Genomic DNA, 13,807 nt, shown 5'->3' with positions numbered 1-13,807 from the left:
CTCTTTGAGTCTGTCAGCTCTGCTGCCTCTGCAAAACATGAATATTTGACCCAGCTCCAACTGAAAAGTGATCCACGAGTAGTTGAGAGCACTCTTGCAGACAGAGCCATAACCCCAAATGTACAAGACATTCAACGCCTCTTTAGAAAATGTCGATCAGACAACATTGGACCAGAAAATGGAAACGCTATGTTTGAGCGACTGCTCAAGGAAGTACAACGATACAACAAGGAACATGAAAAAGAGGGTGGGCGAGTATTTCTTCAACCTTATGAAGCAGCAGCTGCAATGAGCATGGATGAACCTAAACCGAAAAGCAGAAAGACTGATGCCATGCCCTTCCTTTTAGCTCTAGTCACTCCTCTCATGGCCAGAGTCCATGAAATGGTCACACAAAGTGCAAAGCTAGTCTTTTGTGACTCAACAGCCAGTCTTGATAACTTGAACACAGCTGTGTTCATACTTAGCTGCGGCACATCAGTAGGAGCTCTACCACTTGCTGCAGTTATGACATCAAGTGAAGATGCTGTTACCTTGCCAGCAGGGTTTACAGCATTGTGCCACATACTGCCCAACTGTGCATTTTTGGAAGAGGCCCAAATCTTGGACCACTAGCATTATTGACAGATGACTGTGCAAGCGAACGCATTGCTCTAAAGAGTACATGGCCTCAAGCAGAATTACACCTATGTGTCTTTCATTTTTTACAAAGTATATGAAGATGGCTTTGGAGCTCAAATTCTGGTATCTGTGGTACAGACAGAATTACCTGTATGGCACTAACAAGACAACTTGTTTATGCCCCAAGTGAGCAAGCATTGACTGAAATCAAACGTGAAGTAGACAAAAGCCCTTTTCAGACATTCAAAAAGAGACTAGGTGATTACTTCAACAGATGAAAGAATGGGCTGTGTGTTTCCAAAAGAACTTTCCCACATGAGGCAACTATACTAACCATTATTCAGAGGCTAGCATACGCATCATAAAAGACATGCTTTTCCAAAGGAATAAAGCTTGGAATGTGGTACAAATGTTCAATCTTCTCACACAGACTCACGAACTGTATTACCAGCAACGTTTAATATCTGTTGCCACAAACAGATTAGATCATTTGTCTCTACAAGATTTACTGTGACAGGAGTAAAAGCATACACCATTCCATCTGACGACATTGTCGCAACAGATGACCCAGACGTTTACACTGTTGTGAGTCAGTCAGATAAGAATACAATGTGGTAGTAGACTTACAACTGGGTGAGTGCACCTGTCCCATCGGAATGCAAAGTCAATCTTGCAAACACCAATTTGCAGCAGCAATGAAGTATCGCAAAAGCAGTGTCAATGCTATCCCAACGTATTCACCTCAAGGCCGTCAGCTTTTTGCAGCAGTGGCATTAGGACAACACTGCCAACCCATTTCCTTTTACAGTAGTGTCCACCAAAAAGCAGAAGAAGAACATCTAAAGTCTCTTTCCATCAGTATGAATTGGTGTGACAAAGATATCAAACGTTCCTTTGAAAAAATCGCTCCTTGTTCCTGTGAAACAACTGAAGTGGCAACTGCAGCTGACGACAACACTGATTTTAGCAATAAATTTCAAAGAGATCAAGCACAACCAATTAACAGAGGAACCTATGAAAAGTCAAGGGACGTCATTGAAAGAGTACTGCAGGTCACTAAAGATATCAAGGATGGACTGCATGAAAGTCATGTCACAGACAGCTTCACAGCTGCAGTAGAAAGGTTTGGTTCCAATTATTGAAAATTACAAGGCAAAGGAATCCACTCACCTGGTACACAGCAGCGACTGCTTTCTGCTCTACACATGTATGGTAAAGAGGTGGGAGTCAGAAAACAAAAGAAAAAGATTCGACTGCAACCAACTGTTGTAGCTAGACAACACTTCAAGTCCTTTTCTACCCGTCCAGCATCAGCAGGACGTCCAAGTTTGTTCGTAAAAGCCAAAACTACAACCAACATATTCAACAGAAACATTATCCCTAAACGAATCCACCAGAGAGCAAGGAGAAACCACAATCTGACAATAAGTTTGAAAACAAATACCCCTAATGCCATCTAAACTGTACAAGGATACAAGATTTTTTGAGTTGAGGAAACTGTTTATGATAATATTCCTTGATATAAAGAGAGAAACAGATTGTAATTACAGTGTTCAGAATGAGTGTTCAGAACAAGTCATTCCAGTTTTATGTCCAGCAAACTGTGCACCCACTAGAGAAATACACATCTTCATTGTGTGTGTTTTAATATTATTGCTAAAATGGATCATGGATTGATTCTATGTATTTTAGGCTAATGAAAAACTGTGTTCTGTGGCAACAGACTGTCCAGATCAACAACTTCCTGTAATCCTGCCTGTATGCCATACATTTCTTATACAAACAAATTAATTGCAGTAACAGCAGAGTACATGATTAATAAACAGGTTCTTCTGCAATAGTTACTAGTATATACAGTAGTGGACAAAAGTATTTGCCGGGTAGTTTTTGTTGTTGAATTTTCATCATATTCTGGACTACAGAATGGAAATAAGTGCTGATATGAGCATAAACTGCTAAGTTAGTCTGTTTTCAAAGGTTGTTATATTGTTTGCATTAAATATGCTTTGATAAGTTGTAATGTAAACTTAATTAATCTGTTTTAACCAGGTTGTAACAATAATCTTAATTAAATTGCAACAACCAACTGATTTAGACTCAATTCTGTACCAATTAGTCTTGATTTTCCCATTGCATGACAACATTGACCAAGAAGTCGCTTTCTTAATATTTTGTGCTTCCACCCAAACACAAAAATCCTGAAAACCCTTGAAATTTCTTGCCTGGCAAATACTTTGTCCACTACTGTATATATACACACATAAATTATAAATTACTATTTATTAAATCACATTTAAGGTTAAAAAATACTACCATAAATGCATAAATTGTGCTTTAATGTTACTAAATACTGTATTCTAATAAATTAATAATTAGTTAATTAACTAATATCAATTAACTAGCAAAATGTACAAACCTCTGCCGTCTTGTATGATAGCTGCATCACGAAAAGCTTTTCTGGAATCAATTGTTTCTCGAGAAAGTCGATTTCTGCAAAGAAAACGGTTTGTAGCAACCAACATTCCCCGTATTGGGGCTCTCCTTTCACTAGCCACTGCTATTTACTGAGTGTGGTAACTGCTCGCAGAGAAAGCAAAATTCCCACGATCTGTCAGCATAACAACACATTTCGAACTACTAAATCATGCATGCGTGCACGTGAGAATGGTCTACCGTGCACGTGCAAGTTAAACTTATCCGGGCTATATATCCGGGATGTGTGTGTGAAGTGGACCCAAAAAGAAAATTTGCCTCTGTACATGTACAGTACATCTCCAAAGCCGCATTCCACATTCTATTCAATACAAGATGTGAGCGTGTTTCACTGGCGAATTCCTTCTATCGGACAACTTTGCTGCTAGTCTTACAGGTAAGCTGCCAAGCTGCGTTGCTACGTAGACTCAGAGACTCTGACCTATGATTCTCGGCTAGGGAGCATGTTCCACTTACAGAAGGCAATGCCACTGAGGATACTGGTAATTAATTATTACCTAATTAACAATAGTAAATTAACAATAGAGTAAAAATTCTGGTTACGCTTCTGGCATCAACTACCGTCCAAAGCATTCTGTGATTTACTAGCACTTAGCAGTGGCGTACATTGAGAGTTGGTTGGGGGGTTCACGTTTCCAGCTCTAACTGACGTCACTATACACGTGATTTAACAATACGTCATCTCATATGTAGACTCGTTTTAATTAATTAAACAAATTACAAGAGATTCTAAATTCACAAGACGAATCTCGCAGAGAACTTTTACCTAAGCACTTTGGGAACATCGACCAAACTGTTTTAGTGTCCCGGTTTTACTGTCCTGAACTTGTTTAGACGTCCACCCTCGCCTGCCCAATAATGATCCTCCCCTGTTACCCAAGGACGTCTCAAAGAACACTCACACAATACTTGAGCCATTACGTAATTACTAAATATTTTTAATTAATTAATCAAGCCATATTAGTTAATTAGCTTAGTATGGCAGATGGCGTGTGTATGTGATGTCATCTACTCATGGGGTAATGTGCAATCTTTGAACAATAGCATGTACTTGCCTGCTTAGAGAGTGGATGGGGAATGCCTGCGTGGTATGCTCGCATCTCGGCCTGATTCCCTACTGACAAAATAAAATCATTATAATTCATTTAACTATCAGTTAAAACGTTCCAAAATTTATCACTTGTTAATGCTAGTAGAGTTTCAACAGTCTAAAGGTCAAGTTGTCTCCATAGTAACAAGACATGCCTCCGCTGGTTTATATGGTTGCGACAGTTATTGAGTGCTCGCTTCGCTCGAACATGCCGGGAACACGAGGCTACCTGCTGATTAGCCTCGTACCAAGGCCCTCTTGCGTGCCCGGAAGAGGGCTTGGGTACGAGGCTACCTACGACAGCAAATGGTGGCCAAACAATGGCCCCCAAACAAATGTTTTGCTACATGCAGTTAATTAAATAAGGAGTTTTTCCATAAACTCAGAAGTTGTAGCCACTCAGTTTCACGTACAGGTTCATGATGAGGAGATACTTGCAATTGCAATGCTGTGGTGTAGGATTTCTCACTTTTACTGTCAGGCTAGCTGTCACGGTATGCATACTAAATGTCTACAGCATTCTATATAACATCGGTACGTACCTAATCATAGAAGTAGGACGTTGACAATCCATTGAGGGCATAGCACTGAGCTGATTGTATGGCCTGTACAAGTTTCAGTGTGCTTTACTATACAGTGGTGCTCAAAAGATTGCGAATCCCATAGTAGATTATACAAAATGCCAAATTTTGGAGCTCAGAAAGAAATAGTTGAAATTTCGTGTAGCTCGAAAGATTCTAAAACTCATATGAAAGGTTAAACCTTAGTTTGTCGTTTCGGTTGAGAAAAGTCAAATTTTAGCGATCAACATGTTGGCAGAAGTATGTGAACCCTTCATTAGTATTTGGTAACTCTACTCTTGTCGCTATTATACATCAACCACCAAGCATTTATGTATAACTTTATAAGCTTTCAGATCGATCAATCTGTGTACTATGATTAGTGTTTGAAATTCTATGACAGACGTAGTCGTCATCTTGGCAACATCACAAATTTTTTAGTCATCAAGGTGTTTATGACTTTATATATAGAAATTTACTAACCATTAGTAATATTCATATCTAATCTGCCCGTGCAGAGAATGGGATGGTGAACTTGTATTGTACAAATATCAAACAGTTATGCTGATTGAAAGTAAACTGAGCTGGCAAGTAAACAAAATAACTCCAGGACTTCAGAGGTGTCACTCTCAGTCTGACCTGAGTAATTTCACTATTATATTTTACAGCATAAAAATAAAATCTATTGAGTCCACCATAACTTGAGTGACTGTAGTCATCAGGATGGCAACCTCGCTGATATTATTGGTCGTCGCATGAACTCAGTTAGTCATCAAATGACAACTTGGCGACCTCTTTTTCAAACACTGTATAGTGGAGACAGAGTACAAGAGACTACAAAATAGACCAGAGAAAACATTGCTGTAACAGCACTAGCTGGATTGACAGTCCGGAGAATGACGAAGACAGGGAGAGACTGGCTCAAGTCTACTAGCTATAGGCTATAGTCCTGTGAATCAGGTAGGAACCGGCCTCAAAATACTTTTGGTATATGCATGTACAACTCAATACTGAGCCATTAGTGAGGGACTCCCCAATGCTCACCTCAATAACAAAACTTCTATGATAGGGAATGCTGAACACATGGTTTGTAATTAAATGTTAATTAGTTTTGGCTTGTAGCCAAAATAGATGATAAATATAATAAAATTATCATAATAGTTAGTAATAGTTAGGATATGTTATTTCGATCAGCAGTGACCCTTTCACTTATTATATATTATAATCCCGTAAAATGGGTTTTTCTGTGGTCTTAAATTACTACGATTTGACAATTTAAACAGAAGTTTTAATTACTGTAAATTAAATTTCTGTATTTCAACCAGGAAGACAGTTAGTTACTGGTGCACTGTCACACGTATACATGTGTCTGTACAATGACTGCCTGGGACCCCGAGAATAGGCCTAAATGTCTGCTCATTGTATTTGTGTGCTCTGTGATTTTCTTCGCAGAATTCGCAGAAATTTCATGATCGTAGAAATAACCAGTTATACAGCTTAGCACACAGATAATTCTAATTCTTATAATATTACGTACCAAATACCTCTACCCATATTGTCTACTCCTCTTAACCAACATTGTCATCATGGATTGTACACATCTTTACCTCGCGTCAGGCTAGGCGTCTTCTATGGTGGCCATGCACTTTGTGATGTCCATCCATGTTATCCGGGATAGACGACACGCTCAGCGCGTACCGTCCGACGTCGGGAACGGGCAGTCTAAATTCGGTGGAGACACGATGCGCCGTTCCGGAGATATTCGCGCGCGAGCGGAAGCGAGCGCGATCGGCGGGAAACGGCGTCGTCGTGGGAGAAGTCAGGAAGACGACCGCGGTCTGGCTTTCGACCTGAATGAATTCGGCGTGCGCGAGCGAAATTCGGCCGAGATCGGACTCGCCGTCTTCGAGAGACGCTCGTACGTACGGGCACACAGACAGACAGACAGACAGACAGACACCTCTCCTTTATATATAGAGATAGGAAACTCGTCACATCTTTTTTACCGTAACTGGTTTGTACAACCATCTATAATTATAGACCAACATTTTATTTGAATTCAAACCGAATTAGAACTCGAGACAAGCAACATTGATGCTTTCTTTGGGTGATGGGAGGAGAGTGAGAGCAGTGAAGAAACAGTGTTGCTTGTGGTCTTCAGTGGGCATTGGTGGTTCCATGCGCTAATAATACTCTTCCTGTATGCTTACCACCTACATACCCATATATAAGAAACGTTTCCAGCTATCAGCTGTAGGACGAAGTGTTTAGTTTATAATAGCTGTCTTGTGACTCTTAGCCACACCTTTGAGGACATCAGCTGTTATTGATTTTAGCCCTTTTACCTTTTACAGTATGACAGACTGTGTTGCATTGGTTATTGTCACAGAATGGCTAGTCCTAATTTTAGATATACCAACAAGCATTCATCTCTGTCTGTCAGATACACCAGAAGCAGCACAGCTAGACGCCAATATTACATCAACAGGGTTACACCTTTGGCAGGTGTTGAGTTGATAATTGCAATTTTTACTAATTGTACTGGCCACATGCATTAGGTACACCCAATCACACATATATGTGTGACTGCCTCCACAATAACTGTCTAACACACAGGAAGTAGCACACTAATCCAGGATCAACATGATGGAGAAGCTGTGCTGGCTAGTCTTTCTCGTTGTGATTTCTAGCGCATCCAGTGACCAACAGTTGACTGGTACTTTGTCCTTACCAGCTAGATAGCCTGAATATCTACCTCTGTAGCTCTACTTTACTTAGTGTCGTAAAGTTCTACCTCTGTAGCTCTACTTTACTTAGTGTCGTAATGTATACCTGGCTAGTTGTATGTGTGACCACGGGAGTAGGTTGTTAGTCTTGTTGAAGTCACTGCAAGTGGCTCAGCAATGTTAGTCACTGCAAGTGGCTCAGCAATGTTAGTCGACTCAATGGTTCACTTGTTGTTTGCTTTTCTAGTTTGTGCAGGAAGAAATGTCTCTGTCAGAGATCTGCCCGACTTCAGCAAGTCCAACTGTAATGTAATCGAAGGACCTCTTGTGCTGCATGCATCTCATCCACCACTGAATATGTTGGAAGTCAAAGAGTATCTAACACCTCTTACGACCATCGTCGAAATTACGTCAGTTCTGATGGTGACAGGCTTGGAGGAAGGAGTCGAGAGCATTGGTCAAATCCTGCCAAACTTGGCAGTCATCAGAGGAAACCCGGCCTATCGAGCTCATGGGTTTTTATTTGGACTGAGAGTTTATGGCAATAAGTACTTGAAAAGGGTGGAACTCAACAAGCTGACTCATGCTCTCGGAGAAAACAACTTGGTTGTATTTTGGGACAACAGAGAGCTCAACTTTTATCATACTGTTGATTGGAACAAGATATCAAGCTCACGAAAATGTGCATTGGCTAATAAAATTGATCTAGGGAAATGTTCAGCACAATGTGGATCTGGAGACAATAGAGGTTGCTGGAATGGAAGCAATGAGGGATGTCAGACTGGTGAGTGTAGTGTGCTTGGCAAACATGGTCTTGTCTATGGCACAGTGTTTATTATTTTTGTGGTTACTATTTTAGTGTATAACAAAAACAAACCTAACTGCAGCACTGATATCCATGGTGCTTTCAGGAACTACAGTGGTTCTGAATGCTTGTCGTTTTGCACAGTAGGAGGAATGACAAAGTGTGTCTCTTGCAAAAACTTTTATTACAACGGAATGTGCGTACACGAGTGCCCCTCAAACACTTACAAAGTAAGCATCTATAAGTAAGACGACAGTTGTGAGTTGCGTCCATATATGTCAGTGTATGTAAGAGAATGTTGAAATGATAAGTTTGTAGGTCAACGCTGTGTATAGTTGTGATTTTGTGTGGTAGTACAATAATTGGCGATGTGTTGATCGCTGCCTTAACATCACAGCACGATTTCCTCAAAGTTGTACTAATACTCCCACATTTGCTTTTAATCAATCGTGTGTCATGCATTGTCCTGAGAATTACACGGGAAATCATGAAAACAGAACTTGTGTGACATGCAGTCGAGAAAGCTGTGAAAAACGTACGATCTCAGTTACATGTTTGTATATGCAGTAATGAGCAGGGTGTGTATTAAACGCAGGCTGCAATGGAGGAACCATAAGAAATCTGACAGATGCCAAAAGATTTGAACATTGTGTTCATGTGAACGGCAATCTGACAATAGAAACTGTGGAAGGTGCATGTAGTGTATTAGCCCTCATTGCTCTCTCTAATGCTTTGTGATAATTGTGGATTTAGGCACCAAGGAGAACGACTTAGAAAACTATTTGGGACAAATAAAGATTGTTGAAGATTTTGTTTTCATTTCCCACTCGAAGCTTTCGTCATTAAGCTTTCTGAAAAACCTGATGATGATCAAAGGGAGGGAGCTGCTCTTCTACAAGTAATGAAACACGATTATTTTTCTTACATTTTGCCTAACTTGCTGTAATTTTTTTACAGTTCTAACGATATATTTCATCTGCGCCATGCTCTCATCATTACTAATAACGCTAACTTGAAACACATCCATTGGCAAAATCAGGAAAAACTGTGCCTTGGTGGTCGCATAGATGCGTCTATTGTAATATTAGACAATCCCTGTCTGCTATCACAAGATGTCGAGACACTAAGGCATCAGTTTCCAGAAATAGTCATTGCACAGAGAAACAGTGGTTGTAAGGTGAAAATGTGTCTCTACCAGTGTGTGGTACCAATGGCCTGTGTGCTTTTTAGGTGACAACGACATGTTGCTCGTGCAGTTGTTGTCATCGATGGGAGCGTTGATGCTGCTAACAATAGTTATTGTGTTGTGCTTGTTTCGAGTGAGACGCCAGAAAAGGCAGCTGGAAGTGAACTGCAAGAAATATCTGTCTATAATACATCAAGAGCACCCCCACTCTCTAGTTGGTAAGGAGTGTTATGGCACATATATTAATTTGTTTACAATTTCTTATTAAGATTATCAACCCGATAAATGGGAAATCAATGGAGAGGACATAACTTTGGAAAAGGAGCTGGGAGCTGGTGCGTTTGGATTGGTTTATGTGGGACGATGGCAAAAGAGTGACAGCGAAGAACCGCTGAAAGTTGCTGTGAAAGTATAACTTATGCTTTTGTTTATACTGCAACTGTGTTGAATGAGAGATTGATGTAACGTTTGGTTTCCTTGGTGTGCAGACAGTTCAGGAAGGAGCTAGTCATCATGATAAAATGGAATTCTTACATGAAGCGTCTGTTATGAAGTGAGATGGTAGTTACTCATGCTAACACACACACACACACACACACACACACACACACACACACACACACACACACACACACACACGCACACACACACACACACACACACACACACACACACACACACACGTGCGTGCACGCATAGGCACACACATGCACACACACATTATATAATCCTTTTTGAAATTTTCCTAATGTAGGTATTGCTATTGTTTTGCAGATGCTTCAAGAGCTGTCATATTGTTCAGTTACTGGGAATTGTATCTCAGTCTTATGACGTAATGGTTGTGATGGAGTTTATGACAAAAGGTGATCTGAAGAGCTATTTGAGATCGCTAGAACCACAGGTACTGTACTACAAGTGTGCATACTCGCTGTTTACTTAATCAGTTGTGTGTGTGTGTGTGTGTGTGTGTGTGTGTGTGTGCGCGCGCGCGCATGCATGCGTGCGTGCGCACATCGCAAGAAAGGCCATGGGTAAATTCATCTCAAATAGTAACTCTGACCGGGCTGGTAATATAACAGCCAAACATCAGACATTTCAATCAGTTTTGGCTGCATGTGCACAACACCACACAGTTAGACTAGTCTGCACCGTAAACATGAAGGGAAATCAAAGTAGTCGACATAGAGCTAAGAGAGGCAAGTTGTAGTTGTATTGGAAATGTGCTACTAAAATACAAACAAACCTGTGAGACAACGCTGCAGAGTTTCAAGGTGTTACATACATGTGGGATTACACATTTTGGATCGCAGAGTCGGAGGCTACAAAATGCACTCGTTTTGGCCAGCAGCTCATTGCTAATGACTTTCACATGGTTTGCCATAGTCAGGCAAAGGTGTTTGGGATATTCTGATTGTTGCAGAAACGCAACTCACCTACTTGCATGGTTCTACATTTATCTGCTTGTCGTTTCCTCGCCTGCTGATGGCATGTGATGCCCCACTTGGCTCTGTGCTAGTACAAGTCTGGAGAGACGGAAATTGCCTGTTATGAGCTGTCAGTGTTCTGGCATACGGTAATGAGGACAGTTAGTGTGCTGCATGCTAACATGACAAGCTAACTGAATGTGTCCATTTCTACACCAACCAGTTTACGGAGTATGCTGAGCAAGTGACTGCACTCAACTATCACACTTGGGCTTACAAATGCTAAGTGACGATCCAAGCCAAACATGTACCTAGCCATCTCTCTATCCAGTCATGAGCCTTTTATGTGTATGCAGTTCCCTTAGTAGACATGTGTGTTTACTGTGCACCACTGTGGAACTTAGTACTGCAGTGTTGACACCCTAGTCCTATTAAACACATATGAAAACAAAGGTTTCATTCACAGTCAGACCTTGTTATTCCGACCACGTTTGTCCCACTGGTTTCTGTCGGACTAATGCGACTGTCTGATTATTGGTAACAAAGACAAAAGTGACCCATGTAAATTGGTTCACATGTACCTTTGTCAGAAAGTGAGAATGCCGGATTATCGGGTGTCGAATAATGAGGTCTGACTGCATACAATGTACGTGGTACGACCTATCTCCACTCAAATTTGGCCTGTCAGATTAACTCTACAGCAGATAGTGTGGACAAATGTCCTGCCAAGAAGATATTCTTATTTTGACCACTAAACTCATATTTAATTAGTAGCCCTGCTTGATTAGCAACCCATGCCTTAGATGTCAGAGACTGGTATTTGATGTCATAAACATATGCATCGTCGTTTGGAACAGTAACCATGTAGGAGTGATGCTTGCAGACAAACAAGATGTCTTTTGATGTCAGTAAAACTGATTGAACTAACTGAATAGCAGTAACCTTGACAATTCGCACACATCAAGAGTGTGATTCTTTACTATGGCTGAATCTAGTAACCCATGGGCTACTAATTGAAGAAATATGGTAAAACTGATTTGGTGTGATAATATTAATGTATAACTTGTACAATACAATAATACCCTAGTAAGCCCCCAACCCATGTTTGGCAAGCACCTATCTTTAAGTATGAGATGAGTGAAGTACAAAAATACTAGACGGCTTGACAAATTAAGATTCACTGCTGCAGTGCTAAAGAACACAAGAAACAGGTTCAGACCATCTACTGCTTATAGAAACCTAATCATCAATTACCGTCAAGTGGACTAAAGGCACAAAGTCATTAACAAGATCATTCTTATGATTGAACATTTAGCAGAAAGTTGGATAAATACCTATTAGCACAATTAGAGATTTGAAAATTGTAGATACACTCAGGGATGGGGGCTTACTTGACCGGACTGTTTTACTCGAGTGAGTACAATACTGTATCGCGTTTGATAGAGTCGTGAGCCATTTACTAAAGAGACCTTCCCGCTGTCTCAAGATGCTATGCTACAAGTTGCTCAGCACATTGCAGCCGGTATGGTATATCTCACCGATTTGAAGTTCGTACATCGAGACTTGGCAGCTAGAAATTGTATGGTAACCGACGGATTGACCGTCAAAATCGGAGGTCAGCAAATGTATTACAATGTTCAAGGTTGATTTTCGTGATTCTGTTTCTCACATCCACAGATTTTGGGTTGACCAGAGACATCTACGATAACGACTACTACAGGAAGGTCGGACAAGGTATAGTACAAGCAAGTTTTCCAACCGAGTTTTTTCCATGTTTACTGATTTCGCTGACTGTTACTTTCAATGTGTGTATTCTATGTTAGGTCCTCTCCCGGTCCGCTGGATGCCGCCAGAATCACTGAAATACGGCATTTTCAGTCATGCATCAGACATTTGGTTAGCGTCACAAACTTGATACGCTGTGGCACAAATGACCGTTGAGTCACTTATTCAGGTCGTTTGGCGTTGTGCTGTGGGAAGTGGCCACGTTAGGCACACAGCCGTATCCAGGAATGAGCAACGAAGAAGTTTACAAGTTTGTCACCGGTGGTGGTTTTATAAATATTTCTGATATCGGTCACATGCCCAGTGAATAGTAAGTTTCACACACAGGTCGTAATACACAGCAGTTTGTGTGCATAATCGTGTACGCTGTGTTGTTTAGTAAGCTGCTTATGGAGAGATGCTGGCTCATCAAACCCAACAACAGACTTTCATTCCAAATGATCTTGCAGTGCATAAAGAATACATCAGAAGAACAACCACAGTAGAAGGTACTTGTTCTACGGTTGACGTATGTAACGTGGTCGACTTTGGTCTTGGAATGACGGTCGAGTGATAAGTGGATCGTGCGTTATAGCTGCATTGGTGATAGAGCTTGTGTTCGTCAAGTGTAGTAAGTGTGTCTGTTATTCGGACCAGTCAAATTGTTTCTTTTCTCGTTGATATCCATTTGTGATGTTGTGTGTCACTAGCTGTCTTTTCTACAATGTCTGTCCTTCTGTCCACAATTTCTCTAACAGCTGGGAACATTAGTATGTACAACAAACACACTGTTCAGTCCCTGCATGGGTATAGTGTCCAAACCGATCAGCCTAGCCATGGCTGTACCCTTTTTTTGGAAATGCACTTTCACCAGACACCTACTAGCAGCAACTTCCGTTTTAAGGGTATAGCCAATTAAATAAGCAATATATTTCTACTCACGGCAGTACTTTATATGCCTACCTAATAAAGTGTGTTACATTACCCGGCCCTTTAGCAAACGCTAGGCCAGACTGGTTATCATTTGTTTCCTACGTCCCGGCCCTGACACAACCGATTGCTCACTGAAAATGCAGACCAGTGTGACAGTCCAGGTGGTAGCAGCCGGCAGTCGGTTGAGCCAGCAGGTGGTAGTGTT

At 40.9% G+C, this 13,807-nt stretch overlaps 1 protein-coding gene across 3 annotated transcripts; it reads left to right on the top strand.

The window, feature by feature from the left end:
* Positions 1-3,361: 3,361 nt before the first annotated feature.
* Positions 3,362-13,378, top strand: LOC134185711 (insulin-like growth factor 1 receptor). 3 transcript variants are annotated; one of them, XM_062653572.1, is made up of 17 exons: positions 3,362-3,490; positions 3,553-3,596; positions 7,738-8,274; positions 8,350-8,525; positions 8,650-8,830; positions 8,891-8,986; positions 9,049-9,193; positions 9,253-9,467; positions 9,526-9,699; positions 9,751-9,890; positions 9,970-10,034; positions 10,256-10,382; positions 12,349-12,520; positions 12,583-12,639; positions 12,729-12,801; positions 12,860-13,000; positions 13,070-13,378. In XM_062653572.1, the coding sequence occupies exons 3-17, from the start codon at positions 7,848-7,850 to the stop codon at positions 13,173-13,175; spliced, it is 2,295 nt and encodes a 764-aa protein (XP_062509556.1). In that variant the 5' UTR covers positions 3,362-3,490; positions 3,553-3,596; positions 7,738-7,847; the 3' UTR covers positions 13,176-13,378. The 3 variants fall into 3 exon arrangements, with proteins under 3 accessions (XP_062509556.1, XP_062509557.1, XP_062509555.1); XM_062653573.1 differs by lacking the exon at positions 3,553-3,596; XM_062653571.1 differs by lacking the exons at positions 3,362-3,490; positions 3,553-3,596 and adding an exon at positions 7,400-7,480.
* The last annotated feature ends 429 nt before the right edge of the window (positions 13,379-13,807 follow it).

The sequence above is a fragment of the Corticium candelabrum genome, chromosome 10 (assembly GCF_963422355.1).
Source record: "Corticium candelabrum chromosome 10, ooCorCand1.1, whole genome shotgun sequence".
NCBI classification, from domain to species: Eukaryota; Metazoa; Porifera; class Homoscleromorpha; order Homosclerophorida; family Plakinidae; genus Corticium; species Corticium candelabrum.
Note: the sequence above shows the minus strand (reverse complement) of the source record. Positions and strands in the feature narration are given on the sequence as shown.

Excerpts from the sequence above, each read along its gene's own strand:
- LOC134185711 (XM_062653571.1), top strand. The coding sequence starts at position 7,408 with ATGATGGAGAAGCTGTGCTGGCTAGTCTTTCTCGTTGTGATTTCTAGC. Across the intron at positions 9,700-9,750 it reads GCACCCCCACTCTCTAGTTG|ATTATCAACCCGATAAATGG; the intron begins GTAAGGAGTGTT and ends TTTCTTATTAAG. Across the intron at positions 9,891-9,969 it reads CGCTGAAAGTTGCTGTGAAA|ACAGTTCAGGAAGGAGCTAG; the intron begins GTATAACTTATG and ends CTTGGTGTGCAG.